The sequence below is a fragment of the Lissotriton helveticus genome, chromosome 7, assembly GCF_964261635.1.
Source record: "Lissotriton helveticus chromosome 7, aLisHel1.1, whole genome shotgun sequence".
NCBI classification, from domain to species: domain Eukaryota; kingdom Metazoa; phylum Chordata; class Amphibia; order Caudata; family Salamandridae; genus Lissotriton; species Lissotriton helveticus.
This window is the reverse complement of record NC_136068.1, coordinates 481,584,979-481,607,525: the sequence shown is the minus strand read 5'-3', so window position 1 is coordinate 481,607,525 and position 22,547 is coordinate 481,584,979. Positions and strand designations below refer to the sequence as shown.

Sequence of the window (22,547 nt, the reverse complement as noted above, 5' to 3'; positions counted from 1 at the left end):
AAACTACGCCATCTATTGAACCATATCTTCTATGGCCTTTATTGTCCCAAGAGCGGTTTTTATTAACAAGGTTTTGCTTTGATTACTTTCACTTTTTACTTGCTGTTCCAAAAGGGAGTTGCAGAGGCCAAGTGCTAGCATCCTGTGGCTGCGACGGTGTGTCTCCACAGGACCTGCTGCACGTCATGTTTTTCTGTAGATTTTATGAAGCACCTCACAGGTTTTTTTTAACTCCCCTTTTAAAAAAGCTGAATTTTATACAGCTCTCTTTTATCTACAAATGTTGAAACCAGAATGCATTCCATTTGTAGCAGGCTTTTTGAAATCCTCACTGAGATCTAGAAATGGTATGGAAAACTAATAAACCCCCAATATCAGTAGGCAGCCCATCAACCACCAGCTATGTATTTGTACGCCCGATTACTGGCAGTCCGCTATTCCCCCTTATTTTATTATTGACCCGTATATATATCTATATATATCTATATATATATATATATATATATATATATATATATATATATATATATATATATATATATTCACTGAAAAAACCATAGGTTTCAGGAGTAATATAGTTAGGAATTAGTTTTTAAAAAACCTTTGAAATTCACTCAAAAAACTATAAGTTTTAGTGGTGTTATAGTTAGCTGGACATTTTACTCATACAAAACCAATGAAATTGCTCCTATATAGTTAGTTGTACTAACTATATTTCGCGCACCCGCAATCCACTGCTGATGATGTCACATATTAGATCATTCATGACATGGTCAGTGACATCACTGATGACATCTCAAATGACATCACTGATGACATCATCCAGTGAACGTGGTTTGCTTCGTTATTTAAATATGCATTATATATATAGCAATTTACATTGAAGAATGAGTGGATATATATAAATAAATATTTGGATGGAGGATTTAGTAGCAGTGTAATTGACTGTTTACTTGACCAATTTATAATGTCTCACTAAATATAGTGGATAGTGACTAAACTGTGTGAATATCTGTATCACTTTGTCAGTTGTTGTGTAAACTGATTCTACAGTTGGTTACTAGCTATGTGAAAGTCTATATTAGTTATTGATTAGTTAACTGAGTATTTGTATGGGAGTGTGAAAGTGTGTGTGGTTCGGTGGAGGTTGTGTGAGACTGTCCAAAGATGTGTGAATAGTTGATTCAGTAGATATATGAAGTTAAAACTACATGTTCTAACAGTTTGGGTGAGGGAATCTCTTTATGGGTGTGGTGATGAGCAAATATATTTCTCAAAGGTACAGGTCCAACAAACTTGAAAAATAAAAGGCAGTGTATGTGTCAGTTGTTGTATATAAATAAGTATACATAAGACGCAATGATTGTGTGAGTGACTGTATGGATAACCGTATACTTGTAATAATGATTTTATAATTCACTAAGTATGACTTACTATCTCAATGAATAGAAGAAGTGGTGTTTGTATAAGTGTTTTGCTAAGTAAATATGTAAGTATGATCCATTGTTTGCATAAGTGAGTAGGATGACTTCATATGTGAATAGGATGCGTGCTGTTGTTTAATGTCGATATAGATGTATAAGTATTTTTGATAGTGTTCTATTGTTCATTGACAGCATGTATGAGTGAATCCATAGGTAAGTGATTAGATGTGTGTATACATCTATGAATCACTGAGTGGATTTTTAGATACTTGTATTGCTGTGACAATGGATTTAAATATGATACTCTGTATTTTACAAACAGTGATGAAAAATTGTAATAGTGTATGAAAAGGTGTATGTGATTGTCACGTGGATGATGTTATCAGTGATGTCATTTGAGATGTCATCAGTGATGTCACTGACCATGTCATGAATTATCTAATATGTGACATCATCAGCAGTGGATTGCGGGTGCGCGAAATATAGTTAGTACAACTAACTATATAGGAGCAATCTCATTGGTTTTGTATGTCCAGCTAACTATAACACCACTAAAACATATAGTTTTTTGAGTGAATTTCAAAGGTTTTTTAAAAACCAATTCCTAACTATATAACTCCTGAAACCTATGGTTTTTTCAGTGAATTTCAAAGGTTTTTTTAAATGCTAATTCCTAACTATATAAGGCATGAAACCTATGGTTTTTTCAGTGAATTTCAAAGGTTTTTTAAATGCTGATTCCTAACTATATAAGGCCTGAAACCTATGGTTTTTTCAGTGAATTTCAAAGGTTTTTTAAATGCTAATTCCTAACTATATAAGGCCTGAAACCTATGGTTTTTTCAGTGAATTTCAAAGGTTTTTTAAATGATAATTCCTAACTATATAAGGCCTGAAACCTATGGTTTTTTCTAAAAAAAAATTGATTGGTTAACTGGCTTAAGTGTATCTTAGTGAATACATATATTAGCGAGTAATGTTTAAATATTTAAATATATGCATGAGTGATGTAATATGTGACGTCATCAGCCGAGCATTGCAGACGTGCAAGTTATAGTGAGTCCAACTAACTATAACGTGGGAATTTCAATGGTTTTATGCGAGTAAAATTTCCAGCTAACTATAACTGGTGTGAAACCTATGGTTTTTTCAGTGAATTTCAAAGGTTTTTAAATGCTAATTCCTAACTATAACTGGTGTGTAACCTATGGTTTTTTCTGTGAATATATATATATATATATATAAAATTTCTATGGCAAAATGAAACCCCTCATTTTGTTCCTTTTCAAATTAAATGTATTAAGTGTTACCACTTTATTCCAATCAAGATGACTTCAGGTGTGCCATACTTTTGTCATAAGTAAGACTGTTAGCGTTCTAGTTGTTCTTTAGAACACTCTGGGACATTCTGTCATTGGGCTATAGTTGGGCTACATCTGGCTGATATTTGGGCTACATTTGTTTTTTTTTGTCTCTGGTGGCCATCTTTGGTCTACATTGGGCTACATTGGGCTACATTGGGCTACATTTGGGCTCTAACATATATATAGCCCAATGTAGCCCAATATATATTTTTTCAAAGTTAATTTTCGTAAAAACCACTGGAGCACATATCTTGAGACATAGCAAAGGCACATCGGGCTACCAGTCCCTACAATTTTGCCAAGTTTGGTGGAAAACCATTCAGCCGTTCAGGCTAAAAGAGAGTCCAACCGCCCTATGGAAATTAACATGGGGAAAACACGTTTTGGGACCCCCCTTTTATCTTGGCCCCCGCTTGACGAATCCCTCCCAAACTTTCAGGGAAGCAGCGGAGCGCCGCGAGGCAAAGTTAAGGAAACTTTCAGGAAGATTCCTCAAACGGCGCCAAAGTTATTCCCAATAGAATGTTGCGATTTCCCTATGGAAAACAATCCTAACTATATATACCTACTGGCTATCGCCAGTAGGTAATATATATATATATATATATATATATATATATATATATATATATATTTCTGTATTTTATTGGAGTGTTTATTATATTTTTATTGTCATGAAATGCATGTTTTTATATTTTCAATGGTGTTGTACAACTTTTATGTTTTTCTCTTAAAACCAAATGAAGTCTTATGAAATGAAATCCCTCCGTAGTTAATAACTTCGGTAACCGCCTATGGTTGCTTCTCACAATAAATTTCTTACTCCACAAAAACTTCTGGAAATGTTCAAATGCCCAAACACATGCTAATGTTTCACAATTGATGACAGTACTTTTCTTCGGTAGGTGTGAGAGAAAGAGAAGCAAAGGCAATGATCATATTTGATATCATTAAAAGATTGTTGGCATTCATCAGTCCACACAAACCTCATTTTGTTCTTTAACAAGATTCTCATTGCATGTGATTTTTTGGCGAATTTGTCCACAAATTTAGAATAGAATTCGACCAAACCCACAAATTACCTAAGAACATCCTTGGACTTGGGTGAAGGTGCATTGACGATGGCCCTAATCTGTTTCTCTTTAGGTCTTATGCCTTCACCGCAAACCTCTTGGCCTAAATATGTAACTTTCTTTTCAGCAAATTAACATTTTAAAAGTTCAGCTATTACCCACTTTACTTGTATCACACTCAAGACCATTCTCAACCTCTCATCATGTTCTTTTATATTCCGTCCAATTACCAAGATGTTGTCTTGAAAAACACAACACCTGTCATATCGAACAGTTCCGCCATAAGTCTTTGGAATACGGCTGCAGCAGAAGCTAAACCAAAATGCATATGACAGAACTGAAAACAACCAAAGGGGTTGCAGAACGCTGTTAAATGTCTACTGGGCGGTTGTGAGGACATTTGGTGGTATGCCGAAGACAGTTCTATCGTGGAGAAACACTTTGCAACTCTGGTGAAAGACAGCATTTCATCAATGCTTGGCGAAAGAAACTGGTTCATCACAATATTGTAATTCAAACACCTAAGGTCCACATACAAACTCATTTTACCATAGTCTAGTCTTGCGATTGTGGTTTTCAAAATCCGGACCCCGTTGTTCTCCCGATATCGAGGTCCAATACCCGTGTCACGAAACCTCAACGTACCGAGACGATTTTTGTGTCTACGAACCGATAATGATTAGGACATCATTCCTATGTATTTGCGTTACAATCGAGGGTTGCCAACACCCCTAAATCATAGTTTCCGTCCCATCCCTTAAACTCCATTTTGTGAACGGCATCCATCTTGCATCTTGCCCTCATGATAAGTCAATTAAAGGTCGAGCTTGATCCAAATAGACACGTCCACCTTTCGTGACTTTCCCCTGACCTGTCCCAACTGACTCCACTGTCTTCGGCCAAACCTGTTTAGGCAGCTCCTCGCCCAGTGGCCGAATGCGATAGCATCTACGCATAACATTCCACGAACCATTCACTACATACAGACCATGCTTTCTGCAAACATGCACCTGTCCACGTTCCTTGTTTATGGCCAGGTTTATGACTGGGTTACACCTTTCTTTATTGAGGTTTCATCGATATCTGATGGGAGTTCCAGGCCTAACTGGGTAATCTATCAACGAACTGGACATCTAAAATATGGGCTTGCTTACATGACTTCGCTCTTTGTATTATTGTAGAAATATGTATATTGCCATACCATAAACTCAATAATTCTTGCTTAAAGCCATATATCTTGTATATAAGGAGAAGGCTGGTTCTGTAAAAACGAACAGTCTCCCAAAACCTACTCTCCGTGTGGTGTACTTCTGGGACACGTGTTACTTGGTAGCTACCAATAAAACTTGATCTTTGACTGCGATAGAAGACTCATTGTTTCTGTGGTCCGGAACAAGGGAGAACTCAGAGGTCTTCGGGTGTTATCCCCTGACACCAGCGGGTTCCTAAAAACCCGTTACCTCAGTTGGCGCCCAACTCGGGGCAATATCAAGCGGTGACGGTCCAAGCCAGATGTTCGTGAGGAGCTTCGTGTGAAAATTCCGGAGGACGGCCAGCCACTTCAGCGACCCCTGTATGTCGACGTGGTTCCGAAGGTCTTTGCTGCGAGGTTCCCCGCGTCCCGACGGCTACGAAGGACTGCTGCCCTGACTATCGCCTTGTTTTGGACCCAGTGATCCTTGGTAGAGCGAAACGATAGACGAGTCTTCTAGCGACGTCACAGATCTTCAAATACTTCAGTTAAGTATAAGTGGAGCGTCTCCCAGTCCTTAGTTTGTCCTTAGTTTTTGGTATCCTTGAGATACGACTTGATTTGGTACTTGCAAGCCCCAAAGCCGAAGGACTCGTGTATTCACGAGAAATATCGTAACAGATAATCCTTTGAAGTTTGAAGCTAGACTAGTGAGCGAAGATGCCTGGTTTTAGCAGACTCGGAAACTTGTTTTGTCTTGGTTGTAGTAAGGACTCCCAATTGGAAGATTCTTGTCCGGTTCCTCCAATTGGAACTCCAACGTATGAACTCTATGTGAAGCACGGCGTAGGTCCTATAACATATAACGAGGTATGGATAAAATACACCCGCAAGGATGGTGTTTTAAAATGGCCCCAATATGGTAGTTTCGACCAAGAAATATTAGATAACTTAGAGGTCAAATTGTTCAAGAAGAAAGCCCGGCCGGCGATGTTTGACTCTTTCCGCTTATGGCGCAAAGAAGCCAAACAGAAAGAAATAAGATTAGCAAAAAAGAATAAAAGAGGTATGTCAATGGTGCAAGCTGCCGTTGCATACAGAGATAACGAGGAAGAGCAGGAGAGCGAACAGATGCTTAGGAGCAGGAAACTAGCGATAGATAAATGTTACCCGATGCTGCCAAATAGAGGAAAAGGTCAAAAGGAAGGATCCGAGAAAGATCCATTAATGTCCCACCTATTAAATTCTCCGCCACCTTATGCACAAGATGCCACAGCACCTCCGCAACCTTTAGTTGCACCTTTGGTAGCTGTGATACAGGCTCCTTTACCGCACCCACCGGCTACTCTTCAGCTGGCTCCTGTTTCTTTGGCACAGCCTCCTCAAGGCTCACCGATCACGTCTACTTCTCCTACCGTTCCTTCTAAAATTTCGCCTAGCGCACCTTCTAGTCTCTCTGATACTCGTGCTACGAACATTTCTGTTTCTGCTTTGCGTGACTCTGTTCTACTACCAGTTATTCCTCCACTTTCACCTTCCGTCTGGCATAAAATGACCAGCATTGTTACTAACTTTCCTTCACCACTTTTTCGGTCGCCTAAAACGACCCCTAACACGGAACGAAGACAATCACGAAGCCAAATGCCTGATTATCAGGAAAGGGAGTCATTGAATAAGTTAGCACGAAATTGGGCTATGGATACAGCGAGATATGATGTAGAGTCTGTCATGAACGTCTTCCGCCAATGGGATGAACCAACGCAAAGATACGTCTTTGAGCAGATGTGTGTTTTTCTGTGTGAGGATTTGGAAGATAATGGTCAGAAGAGCAACCTGCCAGAGTTGTGTAGGTTACGATTTAGATTCGGGGAGGGTATGATAGTTGGTCCCGACGTTGAAAAAGCAGTTGAGATATTATTATCACATCGAAGTACGGGTGGTAATTCTGGGTCATCGTCTGACAGTGGTACGTCTAGTAGGAAAAGAGCGAGACAGTACCCCATGAGAGAGGTTCCTCCGGTTTGGAGGGAAGGTGATGCAAACGCAGTTCCACCGGTTCTGCCTCATTTCCAGCATGTATGGGTACATGTCCCCTGGAAAAGATCCGAAGTTTTAGCACTCAAACAGACACTACCCGATCCCCGTAAAAACCCGACTGGGTATTATAAGGAGTTGTCCCAAACTGCAAGCTCATGTATAATGAATTTAGCGGATATAGACATGTTGTTTGGGAACGTTGTTCCACATCCTTTATGGAGTAAGATACGTCATACGGATCATGACCAAGAATTAGGTGACTCATGGGCGAACATTGCGACTACAGATGCTAGACAAATCGGTGGTTTCAAGCCTGAGCCGTTAATAGCTGAACTTCCTGGTAGAACTATTGCGTACATGAAGACAATTATGCCTGATGTACGTGTAAACTGGGACAAGCTATCCGCGTGCAAGCAGAAGAAAGACGAGAATGTGTCGGACTTCTTCACGAGATTTGAGGAAACTTTCACTGACCATAGTGGTCAGGATATGGCTACAGAGGGTGGACAAAGACTGTTTGTAGACAAGTTTGTTCACAATTTGCTTCCTGAATTGTGTGCTAAACTAAAAGACTCAGAAAGTGCTTGGGCTGTCTCTACGTCAGCGCAGATTCTAGCAACAGCCCAGTACTATGAAAATAGGCGTAAAGACGAGTTAGACAAGGCAGACAAAAAGACGAAAGATTTAAAAACTAAAGTTCTTCTCCAACAGGCCTATCCGCCTCGTATGGCTAGCCAGCCCAATTATCAACAGAATAAGCAGTATTCTAGAGACGCGCAAGGAAACGAGTCTTCCCACCAGCGTGTTCCGTATGGCCCGAATCAATGTGCGTATTGCAAAGAAGAGGGTCATTTTAAAGGTAATTGTCCGGCTCTTGCACGACGTTTAAACGGTGCCCAAGGTGTAAGGGGAAGAGGTGTTCAGCATGCCTCTAGAGGTAGAGGCCGTGGAAATTTCACTCAGAATATAACTTCTTTTCCGCCTCAGAAATCCATGAATAGCTTTGATCAACAGAGTAATTCATCGTCCAAGTCAGCTCAGTACTATGCTGACGACTATTACACCGAACACGACAATGAGGGTAACGATCGCTAGGACAGCCATGGACAAAGAGAGGGAGTTGTTTCAGTTCCAGTAGATCAGGATGGACCTTATGTCGAGGTAATTACCTCAGGAGTGTCAGAGCCATTTCTGCTGGATACTGGTGCTACAAAAAGTTCTATTATGCACTCAAAACTTCCTGGCGCACCTTTGTCTGGCGAAATGAATGTCTCAGTAGGCTTCTCTGGCGCCCCTGTTAGAAACCCGATCTCTAGTCCTGTTTCCCTTTCTGTTGGCCCCTGTGAATTAGAAGCACCCCTCATTCTTACAACAGGTTGCGGTGAAAATTTGTTAGGATTGGATTTGCTAAAGAGGTTGTATGCGACTTTGTACTGTTCTCCCTCGGGAGTACAGCTTACTTTAGGGAAAAAAGTCATTTCTCCAATGTACTTGTCAAAAGAAGGTATCCCAACGGAATTGTCATCACTTCCGGATATACTGTGGGCTAATGGTTCCAACGATGTAGGTCGTTTAGAGATAGCACCGTATGTCATAACTTTGAAAGCCAACGTCAGATTGCCACGTATTCCCCAATACAAAATATCTAACGAATGCGAGAAGGCATTATTAACGATCATTTATGATTTGATCAATAAAGATGTTATCGAAGAGACAACAGGAAACATTTGTAACAGTCCAGTTTTACCGGTCTTAAAACGTACTGATCCTTCACAGCCCCCTGTGTATAGGTTCGTGATTGACCTCCGAGAAGTAAATAAGGTAGTTATACCGCAGTTTCCAGTCGTCCCCGAAATTACTGTTCTATTGACAATGGTTCCAGCTTCAGCAGCTTGGTTCTCGGTGATTGACCTGAAGAATGCTTTCTTCAGCGTCCCGATCGCCGAAGGGAGTAGAGACCTTTTCGGCTTCAATTTAGGAGGACGAAGCTTCCGCTTCAAATGCGCTCCTCAAGGCTACTGCGAAAGCCCATCAATATTCAGTCAGGCTCTGAAAACACAACTAGACACAATTGTACTGCCAGATGGGTCAACATTGATTCAGTACGTAGACGATCTACTGATCGCTGCAGACACTGAAGAGATTTGCAGGGAAGCTACGTTGTCGCTATTACGTCACCTATGTGACATGAAGCACAAAGTCTCCCTTTCAAAACTGCAATTTTGTCGACAAGAAGTAACCTACCTAGGTCACATCTTATCGAAGGAGGGAAGGAGACTGACACCAGAAAGAATACAGGCAATCACAGAACTAAGTGCCCCAAGGACACAGAGAGGTGTTCGAGCTTTTTTGGGCATCACATCGTACTGTAGACAATGGATAGCGAATTTCTCACTACTAGCCAAACCCTTACTGTCGCTACTCCGCAAAGACACGCCTAATCCTATGCCTTGGTCTGAAGATTGTCAGACGAGTTTCCACGAGTTGCGCGATGCATTGTGTTCGGCTCCTGTGTTGGGAAACCCCAACTACAGTAAGCCTTTTACATTGTATGTCCACGAAAAAGAAGGTTGTGCATTATCAGTCTTAATGCAACTCTTTGGGGACAAACAGCGCCCATGTGCGTATTTTTCGGCAACTCTGGATCCAGTGGCTAAGGCACTGCCAAGTTGTCTAAGAGCAACAGCCGCAGCAGCTGTCTGCATTCGACAGTCTGCTGGACTAGTCATGAATAACACTTTGATCGTTATGGTTCCGCATGCAGTAGACATTTTGCTAAATAGGACAAAGACGCAACACCTTACTAGCGCTCGACTATCCAGTTACGAACTTAACCTGCTAGCAAGTCACATCCATATAAAGAGGTGTGATACACTCAACCCCGCTACGTTATTACCCATCCCGACAGAGACAGACAAGATTGACAAACATGACTGCTGTTGCAGGACCGAGGAAGAGACAAAAGGGAGAGTAGACTTACAAGACACTCCCCTTCCCGAATGCAATGATACTTTATGGGTTGATGGTTCGTGTTTCAAGTTGCCGAATGGTGATACGACCACAGCATATGCCGTAACGACGTTACACACCATTGTAGAGACTGCACGCATTTCCCACGGTTCTGCACAAGCTGCAGAGTTGATAGCACTTACTAGAGCATGTGTGCTGGCGAAAGGAAAGCGAGTGAACGTGTACACTGACAGCCAATATGCCTTTGGTGTGGCTCACAGTTTTGGGAGATTATGGCGTGAACGTGGGTTCCTTACGTCCCATGGTGCAAAGATACAACATGGCCAGCTAGTCAATGAGCTCCTTGAGTCACTCACCTTGCCCCTACAAGTCGCCATTATAAAATGCAGTGCACACAAAAAGATTCAGGATGATGTTGGCCGGGGGAATGCATTGGCAGATGAGGTTGCGAAAGAAACTGCAAGGAACACAATGAGTCGGATGTATGTCATGGGTCCCGCTAGATGGATTGCTGATGTGGGAATGTGTGAGGACACCATTAAAAGCGTAAAATCGATACAAGCCGAGGCCACTGAGAACGAGATGAATGAATGGAGAAGAAGCACAGGTAGATTGGATGCGAATGATTGTTGGGTCGAATTATCGGAACACCAGCGATGGTTATTACCTAATGCATACGTACTTGCAGTAGTAACGATGGCTCACGGAATGGCACACATCAGTTCTAGAGGAATATGTAAACTATTGGCCCCAGTATGGCAGAATAGCAATATCCCAAAATGTGCAAAGAATGTGGTCGAAAAGTGTATGGTATGTTTGAAGCACAATCCCGGTAGGGGAACCCCAACTCCAGCTGGTCATTTTGCGCCTCCAACGTACCCGTTCGAGGTTTTGCAGCTCGATTTCATCCACATGGAGAGGTGCAACAATCTGAAATACGTTCTCGTTGTTGTTTGCGCCTTTTCAAGGTGGGTGGAAGCTTACCCCCTTAAGGACAACACCGCCTTATCAACTGCCAAAGCCCTTGTCAAAGAGTTCTTCCCTAGGTTCGGTATGCCTAGAATCGTCTGGAGTGATAATGGAAGTGAATTCGTAGGATGCGTGATGAAGAGAGTGTGTGAGTGTTTAGGCATCCACCAAAAATTCCACTCTGCAAATCACCCCCAATCAGCTGGATTAGTAGAGTGCTACAATGGCACTCTAAAACTCAAACTAGCCAAGATCCAAGCCAGTACAGGTCTTAAATGGCCTGACGCCCTGCCTCTAGCACTCTTGTCAACCAGGACGACTGTCCACTCCAGGTTAGGACTTAGCCCCCACGAGATTGTGTTTGGCCGCCCAGCCAACGTCTGGGGCGTGCCAAGACCCAAGAAACTAAGCGAGATAGAACACCCCGTACTGCTTGACTATTTGTGCGAATTGACAACTAAATTGCGTGTTTTACACCAACAGGTTCACAGTTCTTCTCCACCAGCCTCTGACGATCCAGGTCACCTCATCGAACCCGGTTCGTGGGTTATGTTGCGGAATTTTCAGCGCACCAACAACGGACAACCGAGGTGGACCGGACCGCACCTAGTACTACTTTCAACCAGATCTGCTGTGCGAGTGGAAGGCAAGAAGAACTGGGTACATGGGACCCACTGCAAACGGGTCCCTCTACCCCTTCCATACGACCGGTGGGTGAACAAAGGACTTGCCGACTCGGAGACAGAATCCGTACCTCGCTTCATCCCTTTCAGCGATGCCCGTTTGAAAGAAACTAGTACCGAAAAGGAGAGCGATCATATTTTGCAAGGACTTGTGTCACCATCTATGCAATTGGACACTACTGAACCTGAAACGCTGTTTGAAGATCACACCGTACCTGGGAAACGATGATACAACCTGCGGTCTAGACAAAAGAACTAATGAAAGTTTGATCTAATGTAATTTCCTTTTTCCCCTTTGAACTATTTTTTGGATTTTCAGCTCTCTCGTCCCAAGGGAACTAGCTCATTTTTGATTTTTCGAACCGCCATCCGGTTCTGCTGCTAGGGTCGCGGTTGAAGTCTGGGGAGTGCAACTGGGAAGTTCTAGGTCCACGGTTCAGATTGGTCCACGGGAGTTACCCCGGACTGAGCAGAGCGCGCTCCCTGGGAGAATCAATCAACCACCGCGGGCAGCAACTAGAGGATGGAGTTTCCAAGGGTAGAGAGACCTGTCAGGCTCACGAACTTCAGAAAACAGTTACGCACGATACTGTCCAGAAGAAGATTCCTGATACTATGTGTTTTAATGTTATGTAGCATACTTGTGTTTTTTTACTAGTTATACACTATTCGTTTTTAAAGTTACCTTTTCGAATGACACCCAGCCACCACCTCCTCCCACTATTTCTCCACACTACTTTCACCCTTTACCTGAACACGAGTCTGCCCGAAGACTCGAATTTGTAAACAACTCTTTCATCCAGCTTCTACACCAACACCAGTCCATAATGAACACGTCAAACTGTTGGATATGCGGACTTATGCCACACACAACCGATAAGGGGATCCCATACTTCATTTTGCCATTCAGCTACTATGGTTCTCTGTGGGCTTTCCAAACCATGTTCTTATTCACCCTAGAACCATACCTGACCCGTTCCGCTGAGAGCGATTCCAGTAACAAGGCACTAATCGCAGGGATAAGGAACATGAGTAGGGATATCGACACATATCTGACAATGCCCAAAGATGAACTGAGTCCCTACACCCGTTGGAATGTGACTAAACATGGGGTTTACCTGGTCAAGAGCCAGGCAGCACAGAAATCCCGCCCAGTTTGGATAGTGCCCCACCGAGGTCACTTATGCTTACAGGGTATTGGTAGGAACCCCACAGCACAGTTAGGAAAGAGCGTTTGCACGGAAACATATGTATTTGCTTCCCGAACTTCCCCTATACTCTTGGCAGCCAAAGGCACGTATTTCGTTTGCCACGACCAAGCCTACACGTGGTTGCCCCCTGATTTCTCAGGTATATGTTTTATTTCATTTCTGCTGCCTCCTACCTACACGGCCCGAGCAGATTACCATCGGACAAGGACAGCTAGAGGTGTCGTGAGTAAAGACGACACCGCGGGTCAGGAATTCGCTGACTTCGCAAAGGGTTTTCTGCCATTTTGGGGGCCCATGGCGAACAGCAGAAATATTCGACAGTTAGCGAGGATAGTTGAATCCGCCGTGACTACGACGGCCGGAGCACTTGGCAATTTGACAACAGAGTCAGATCGACTTATGACCCTTCAGAACCGAATTGCCTTAGACATCATACTCGCCGATCGTGGTGGTGTGTGTAGAGTCATCCAATCCAGTTGTTGCATTTTCATCCCTGATAACGCACCGACAGTATACCAGGCCATCTCCAAATTACACGAAATATCTGGTTCCCTTCACGTTGAGAAAGGGGATTGGTCCCTGCTGGGGTGGTTCTGGGAGCTGATCACTGCCTGGGGATGGAAAACCTTGATCTTCATTGGGATGATCTTGGCACTTCTGTTCATGTTTTGCTTGTGTATACAGTGTGCTCCTGCACTATGTGGCCTCTGTGCTACCTCGTGTGTACGGAAGCCTGTGTCGCAGGACGAGCTGAGTAACAGAATGATGCTACAGCAACATCTCCACGAATTTCTTCATACCGATTTGGACTCCGATTAGCATGAGTTATTGCCTTATATGAGGGCAAAAGGAGGGTCTGGGGTTCTCAAAATCCGGACCCCGTTTTTCTCCCGATATCGAGGTCCAATACCCGTGTCACGAAACCTCAACGTACCGAGACGATTTTTGTGTCTACGAACCGATAATGATTAGGACATCATTCCTATGTATTTGCGTTACAATCGAGGGTTGCCAACACCCCTAAATCATAGTTTCCGTCCCATCCCTTAAACTCCATTTTGTGAACGGCATCCATCTTGCATCTTGCCCTCATGATAAGTTAATTAAAGGTCGAGCTTGATCCAAATAGACACGTCCACCTTTCGTGACTTTCCCCTGACCTGTCCCAACTGACTCCACTGTCTTCGGCCAAACCTGTTTAGGCAGCTCCTCGCCCAGTGGCCGAATGCGATAGCATCTACGCATAACATTCCACGAACCATTCACTACATACAGACCATGCTTTCTGCAAACATGCACCTGTCCACGTTCCTTGTTTATGGCCAGGTTTATGACTGGGTTACACCTTTCTTTATTGAGGTTTCATCGATATCTGATGGGAGTTCCAGGCCTAACTGGGTAATCTATCAACGAACTGGACATCTAAAATATGGGCTTGCTTACATGACTTCGCTCTTTGTATTATTGTAGAAATATGTATATTGCCATACCATAAACTCAAGAATTCTTGCTTAAAGCCATATATCTTGTATATAAGGAGAAGGCTGGTTCTGTAAAAACGAACAGTCTCCCAAAACCTACTCTCTGTGTGGTGTACTTCTGGGACACGTCTTACTTGGTAGCTACCAATAAAACTTGATCTTTGACTGCGATAGAAGACTCATTGTTTCTGTGGTCCGGAACAAGGGAGAACTCAGAGGTCTTCGGGTGTTATCCCCTGACACCAGCGGGTTCCTAAAACCCGTTACCTCACGATCACCACTGGTAAAATCCATTCTGATGCTTCAATAGGCTCAATAACACCCATATCCTGTAATGTTTTGAGCTCCATTTTGACTTTGTCTCTTACAGTGATAGAAACATTGTGGAACTTGTGCATTTTAGAAACAACAGAAGACTTAACCCTAATCCGATGAGTAACACTTTTAGACTTTTCCCATCTTACCATTAAATACATTCTGAATTAAATTCAAGACTCACTTTTTAATGTCAGCACCCTCATAAGCAACTAAAGATTGTTCCGGGCTGTTGGGATCTAATGCAACGTGCAACACCCTTTGGTCCCTCATACCCAATACAGAATAGCCATCTGCTGCTACATATAGTTTATAAGTGGCACGTCTTTCCTTGAATTCAAAATCCAAAAGCCTAAACCCTAACATATCGATTTATTTCACCTGTAAAGCGCTCAGGACTCACATCAGTGGGTTCTAACTGAGGACCAATAGCATTCAAAAAATTATTTTCCCACACAAAATATGCTATAATGGTAAAAGGTCATCTTGAATCTGCAGCAACCTGTAACGCCCCCCCCCACCCCACCCCAAAAGTAAACACACATAACAGTTTACTGCGATCGCTACTAAAAATGTTTCTGCACAACTTTTTTTTCCATTATCCTTATGTAAACAATCTTCGTCAGACACTCTGACTGAGACAAGCCACTCTATTTTTTTCTGGATTTTCTTTTAGCAAATTCTACCAAAGTGTCCTATGATCCCACATTCTGGACATTTAACAGCCTTGGCAGGATGTTTATCAAATTTGGCACTGTGCGAGATGCTACCACAACGAAAGCATGTCAGGCTGATACCTATTCCTTGACTATTTGAGTCTTTGCACAGTTGTTTGGTACTATTATCCAGAACTTTTCTTGAATTCAACTGTTTTACTGTCTTTCTCTCAGTAACCTTATTCACCGAAACATTGTCAAAATGTGGGGCAGTAGCCTTGGCACATCTCTCAGACAGTTCTGCCTTCTTAACTAAGGCAATAAAATCCTTTAAGCTAGAATCTCCTTCAATCTATAATCTCTCTTGTATGCTTTTGTTTCTTGCAAAAACTAGAATTTGATCATGGATTAACTCATCATGCAAATTACAAAATGTGCAAGTCACTGCCAATTTCTTAAGTGAGGACATATTGTCCTTCATAGACTCATTCTGTTCTTGTTTCCTTAGAAAGAGAAGCACAGCTCATGATCATCACACATACAGCAGGTGTGAAGTGATCACCCAAGTCTAAAATATCACTTGAAAACACATCAAAATATTCTACTCTGTTGTTTTTTTGTATTTGATTATAGATTCTAAGCCCCTCTGAATCCAGACAGTGCTTTGGGATACTTTTTTTTCCTCTCGAGGGATAATACTGCACCAATTTCTTCTAAAGTAGCAATATAATTAAAAAAAATATTCCTTTCAATCCACACCATTTAATGGAAGGTTGCCCCCTGACTTAATATAAATTCTTTGGGTGTTGTTAGAAATGGGGTTGTTCGGTGGGTGGGGTATGAACCCTAGTCAAGCAGCAACCACAACCCTAGTCCTGGTAAAAGAAAAGTAAACTCTAAATTAACCTGTGCGCACCCTTGAGTAGCTTGATATAGAGCAGTCAGGCTTACATTTAGAAGAGATGTGTAGAGTATTTGTGAAACACTTCAAATAAAAAAAAACACCACACAAAATGATTCCACACCATATTAGAAAAATGGAGCTTCATTTAGTGAATAAAATAAGACCAAAATGAAAAAACACCAATAAGTAGAACTTGAGATATTGAATTTAAAAGTTTTTAAGGAAAACAGCGCCAAGGAGCAACAAACAGTGGCAAAGCCAATAGATCTTGTCTTTGTGAGATTTATTGGCTTTGCTAATGTTTTTTTAGCGATGTTGCAAATGGCTGAAAGTAATGTTAAAAAAAGCTGTATCACACAGCCAGCCTTGTCTGTGTTATAGCTTTTTTTTAATTTTCAGTTATGCTGCCCTGAAGCTAGCACTGCTGTATAATATGGAGAAAAAACATTGACAAAGCCAATAGATCTTGCATAAGCAAGTCCTATTGGCTTTACCAATGCTTGATATGGAATGCCATATGGTAAGTTATAAATATTTATACAGTGTTTGCAATGGCTAAAGTGCTAATGATATAAAATGGAAAATGCCCTTGCCAAGGTGATAGTGTGTCCAGATTCAGAAGCATTTTAGGACCATACAAAAACTGTGAATATGTGCCATATAAATGTGCTTAATGTGACATAAGTTGTAGGTTGACAGAAAGTTCTAATAGGATTCAGCTTTTATTACAGTGATGCCTTAGACAATGTATTACTTTGGGTGCAAGTGTTACACAATAACCAAACAACCACTCCTGACTGCTTGTTTAGTAGTAAAAGTAGCAGTAATCAGTGTTCAGTGGGTTTCCTAGAACTTTTGGCCCATGTGCCACTGCGTCTGCTGCACCATTGAAATCATGACCCTAGTGCCTCCAAGGACATATGAGGAACTGTTATATCCAGTAAACTATGTGTTCTGAAAAAGGCAAAGTTGCAGAGGGAACACATAATTATTGTTTAGCTAAGTAAGTAAAAACACAAAAGCTTTAATAAAAAAGTGCCTTTAAACTTATCAAACTCTCCAAAACGAGTTGCAACAGATGTCATAAATAAAGCATATGCTTTAAAATATCAAAGTGAAAACCAAGCATTGTTAAATCGGGTTACAATGTGGCTACAATGTGGCAGGCTCTTTCCTGTGAGAAGATCTTATCCTTTGCTCGACAGTGAATGGGCCATAAACAGTGCAAATTGCCCAAGTTCACCCCATGTTCGGCAGCCGCTGAGACTGAAATGCGGTTTGTTCCCAAAAAGGCAGTTTCACAAATTAACTGGACTCACCAAAGCAGATGAATTTTGCAAAAAGCTTGTAAATGTTTTGTGCAGCTGATGAACGAGATATCTGTTCAGATGGTTATGTCTAAATTAAACAAAACAAAAAAGGGGCATAAGCAGGCTCCATGGAGAAAGTAAGCTGCATTCCTCTTTCCTATAAACACTCTCACTTTGAAATCAGCTGAAAGCAAATAAACACCAGGCTCCAACAATAACACAGCTTGATATTTAACCTCAGCCGCTGAATGCCCAGCAAATGTGACGAGATATGAGCAAGATGTAAAGGCCCGTTTATTACAGAAAATGAGTTTGTCGAAAAATACTCTAAACACACTTTAACATGGGGAGGTACAAACTCAAGCTGCACAGCCTAAAGCAAATAAAGCCAGCAAATTAAAAGACAGAAAACAATGCGTTAATGTCAAGGATCTCGTCGACTGGGCTTATGATGTGAAGGCCAGCGTCGAGGATGTGAGGCACAGTGGAGACAATGGGCAGTTCCGATTAGTGGTGTTGTAGTCGAGGCTCCTGTCAACGAGTGATGTGGTGCGTTTGCACTGGTAAAGCATTGCACAGTTGCGTTTTTGAAGGTGACGCCTCAGTCCCAAGATGCAGGATTCAAGTCTTTTGCGATGGGTCCAATCCATGCAGCAGCACCGATTCAGCGGTTCTATTTGAAGATACGCTATACACCTGAGGAGATGCGTCAGTTCTTTGGGGATGTGTAGTTCAGCAGAGGATGCATCAGTTCTGATGGAGAAACCCTAGGCCCACTTCCAAGGGTCTAGGACTGGGGTGGCACCACTTGGCAGGGTAGACCCACGAATGGCAGTGTCTAAGTGCAGCAGCAGGTGGGTTTGATGTATTTCTGGTCCCTGACTCTAAACATCAGGAGGCCAGCCAGCTAGCCCTTGGAGTCACTCTGGGTTCAAGTGCTGCCGGTCCAGACCCCAACCCCATGCAAGAGGGCAGCAGGCAGAAAGTCATTACGGCAAGGCAAGAGTTCAGTAAAGCAGCAGCCCAGTAGAGTGGAAGTCCTTTCAGCAGTACAACAGTCCTTCTTTCTGACAGTTTTAACAGGTCCAGAAGTGTACTGAAGTGGTGGTGTCAGAGGTCCGGTACTTATACCGAGTTGGGCCTTTAAAGTGGGGGAGACTTCAAAGACAGGTTTTTGAAGTGCCCAGAGGTCCTGCTCTTCCTGCCCTGGCTCCAGACTCACTACAGGGGGGTATGCAGCCCTTAGTGTATGGACAGGACACAGCATATTTAGGTGTAAGGGAGGCTGAGTCACGCTCCTCCCTCCCATCCTGCTAGGATGGCCCATTAAGTGACACCTAAGCTCCCATTGTGTGTGGCTATCTAGGGAGAATACACAAAGCCCAGCTACCACCCACTCTAGATATGTAATCAGAGACAGGCATTAGGCACCAAATGGCTAAAGTAAGAAAATGACCGCTTTCTAAAAGTTGCATTTTGAGAATGGTAGTTTGAAATCCAACTTCACCATCAGTTAGGATTTTACATTAGGATTACGGAGACTCCAGATTTGATCCAATTATATCTTCCCATTTGGAAATCACTTTTATAAAAATGTAATAAGTTAATCCACATGTTTTCCTATGGGATATATAGGCCTTGCAGTTCAGAAAAAACGACTTTGGGAGTTTGTCACTACCGGGACATGTAAAACTTAAAAGTACATGTCCTGCATTTTAAATACAGTGGCACCCTGCCCTCTGGGTTTTTCAGGGCCTTCCTTAGGGGTGACATATATGTATACAAATTGAAGGTTTGTGTTTGGCAAAAGGATTATATTACCAGCTCATCATGGCAATGTCAACTGCACACTTAGGCTCTGCCATGGCAGGCCTGAGACATGGTTAAAAGTCTACTTAAGCGGGTGGCACAGTCAGTGCTGCAGGCCCACTAGTAGTCTTTAAGTTAAAGGCCTTGGGCACATCTACTGCAATTTACTAGTGACTTATAAGTAATTTAAATATGCCAATTGGGTTTGAGCCAATATTACCATGTTTAGAGGAGAGAGAACATGCACATTAGCACTGGCTAGCAGTGGTAAAGTGCTCAGAGTTCTAAAGCAAACAAAAACAAATTTAGCAAAAAGTGGAGAAGGAAGGCAAAAAGTTGGGCGGAAGACCACACTAAGGCAGTCAGATCTAACAGATGTGCTCAAAGTTATGCCAACATTAGCAGTAACGCATGCGTCGAGATGCGCACACCATGATGAAGATGCTGAGCACACTAGCCGCTTTCCAGGCACGCAAAGAAACAATCGGCAGCACCAGTTTGTTTCCATTAGAAAACCAATTTTCTAATTGTAGCAATGGCCGCGCAAGGAAACTTAATCCGCTGACCTCCAGGTAATGTTTCTTTAATATTACAACCCCAGGAGTACATCCTATGACTGTGAGGCAAAGCCTTGCCTAAAATGCAGCTACCTTCTAATCTCTCCAATTAAATACAGAGAACACAGAACTTCTACAATTATACATTCTACATATTAATTCACACTACTAAAAACCACAATGCCACAGTCCACAAATGTCAAAAGATTAAGACCTACTGCCTTACAGAAACTTTGACATGTGGGACATAGGCTCAATGTCCCATTTTCTGACAAGAGGAAACGTTTTATTCTCTAAAATAAAATTTCAACCACTGGCCTTTACCTGAGAAAACGTGTGGAAGCTATTAGCAGAAAATCTGGGCAGCAGGATTCAAGTACGAACACTATTGAAAATAAACATTTTTGTCAAATGTTTTGGGTCCCTAGCATGTTTTAGGGGTACACTGCTGATTTAGTGGTCTGTGACGTTGAAATAAAATCACAGGATGGAGGCCTGTCGTGATGGCAGGTGCCAAAGGGCCAAGATGGTACTAGAGACAACTAACACAATTATATTACTGTCAGAGTTGTTAACCATAGAAGAGTCACTCTCAGGCTCGGTGCATGAGACTGCATTTCACCGTCGAGCACATTGGGCTTAATGTGGCACCGGAAGTCAGTTTGGTATTGTGTGTCTTCCTGTGTTTCTTAGAATATGACAATCATTGAGAAGGGAGACATGTAATCGAGAAAAATACACAGATTGTCTGTATCTCTACCGCTTCCAATCACCTTCTGTCCTGGCAATTGTCCCCCCCCCCTATCAGCCTCCAAGCGTTTTTTCAGTCCTATCATACCTTTTGACTGCTTCCACGCCTTGGTACCAAGTACTGAACATAAATACAATCCTACGGCCTTTCATCTAAATCCTCAAAATCAAAGCACTAACTAATTCTCTTGTTGCAACCAGGATTACTGTAACATTGTGTACTTTTTAGCCCCACTGGACAAGGTCATAAACTTTGCTTAAGGTCACTGCAGGCTACTAGACACACCCACACACCTTTCAGTAGCTACCAGAAAGGCAGCTCCCTACAAAACAGTGCTGTGAACAAGATATTAATATCTGCGTTCAAAGTTACTTATGAAGTAGAATATGATTGTTTCTTCCCCCTTACCCACAATACCCCTACCTTTAACCCATGTCTTCCAACCAGAACCTTTTGGTGTCACGCACGTCACCCTGTACTACATAAACAAACATGGTCCTTCTACCCACTTGGTCCCCCCCTCCCTCAAGATGTTAAAACAATTCCATTCAAAGTAGTGTGCTGCTAAAAGAAGACGTTTACAAGAAGACCCGGGGCCATACAGAAATGGAGAAAGGAGACTTAGTAAATCTTAGGAGTGAGCGTCAAACCTCAAAGGCTCCCAAGAACAGCCCCGCAGACAGTAAGGTGAAACAGCTGTTCCTATGACCCTTAGGACAAGAGGCTGATACGCAGTACCTTGCCCAACTTTACCCTCGCAGTACGTGGCCTCTGGCTTCAGGCTCTGGTTTTGCATTCTTGGACGCCTGCTCCTGGGGTTCTTCTGGTCTCAACTGATCCACAGACAGTGACATCGGAGCATGGAACCCCGCTATTGTGATGTCTCTTCACCAGGTCTGAGCTTGAAGATCAGGAAGTATGGCTGTCAACACCACAGACACAATTGTGATGTCACTGGACAACCTCACGATAGGCCTGAATGTGGAAACTAGTAGCCAGGATTATGTAAATCTCTTGTGTTCCAAGAAAAGCAGGACCAGTCCATAAACAGGTTCATCTAGATCTTGAGCAGCATCTGCATGGTACAGTTATAATAGGACCATTGTTCTAATGGCTGCCCTGGGCACACTGTGGAAGCACAGCCAGGTCTGGCACCTGCAAATGCATTCTGGTGGCTTTGGCAGAGTGGCACAGTAAAGCTTTTCTTTCTGGTCAGGACTTCTTTAGAGTGGTGGAGGTTCAGGGATTAATACTAGGTGGGCGGTATGTAACACAACTTTCTCAATGAATACTCTGTTGTTAGCAGTATGTAATATTGGGGTTTCTCCTTCTTTATATGTATTCGGGTCTTGTTGGTATTGCTCTGATTCTTAGGAATTAACGGCCACATGCATCAATCTTCCCATTTGTGAATTCTTAATTGCGAAAATTAAGGAATCGCAATTAAGAATTCGCAAACGGCTATGCATTAAGAAATCGCATTTTTTTTGCGATTTCTTAATTTTCCTTAATTGCGATTCACAATTTTCGAATCGCAATTAAGGAATCCCTTTTCATTGATTCCTATGGGCCTAGAGGCCCATAGAAATGAATGTGAAGGCATTCTCATTTTGCCATTCGCAATTAAGGAATCGCAAAATGAGAATGCAATTTCAAGGGTGCAGGGGGGGTCCAAAGGACACCCCTGCACCCCTGAAATGTACCTTTAAGTACTTTTTACACACACACATGCCCCAAGGGCATGTGTGTGTGTAAAATTAAACTTTCAAAAATGCACTTTTGTGCATTTTTGAAAGTTTTCGCAAATTACCATGAAGTTTAACTCCATGTTAATTTACCAC

General features: G+C 42.4%; 1 protein-coding gene across 4 annotated transcripts in view; it reads right to left on the bottom strand.

Moving 5' to 3' along the window:
• LOC144768651 (cardiotrophin-1-like) overlaps nucleotides 1-22,547 on the bottom strand; it is a 205,283-nt gene that overhangs the window by 105,280 nt on the left and 77,456 nt on the right. The window contains exon 1 of one of the 4 annotated variants that reach the window (XM_078652461.1): nucleotides 21,445-21,549. The exons of 2 other annotated variants lie outside the window; for them this stretch is intronic. In XM_078652461.1, the coding sequence (XP_078508587.1) occupies nucleotides 21,445-21,502 (58 nt within the window). In that variant the 5' untranslated portion in view covers nucleotides 21,503-21,549. Of the gene's footprint in view, nucleotides 1-21,444; nucleotides 21,550-22,547 lie in introns of those variants that run through there. One more of the 4 variants, XM_078652462.1, reaches the window with a different exon arrangement.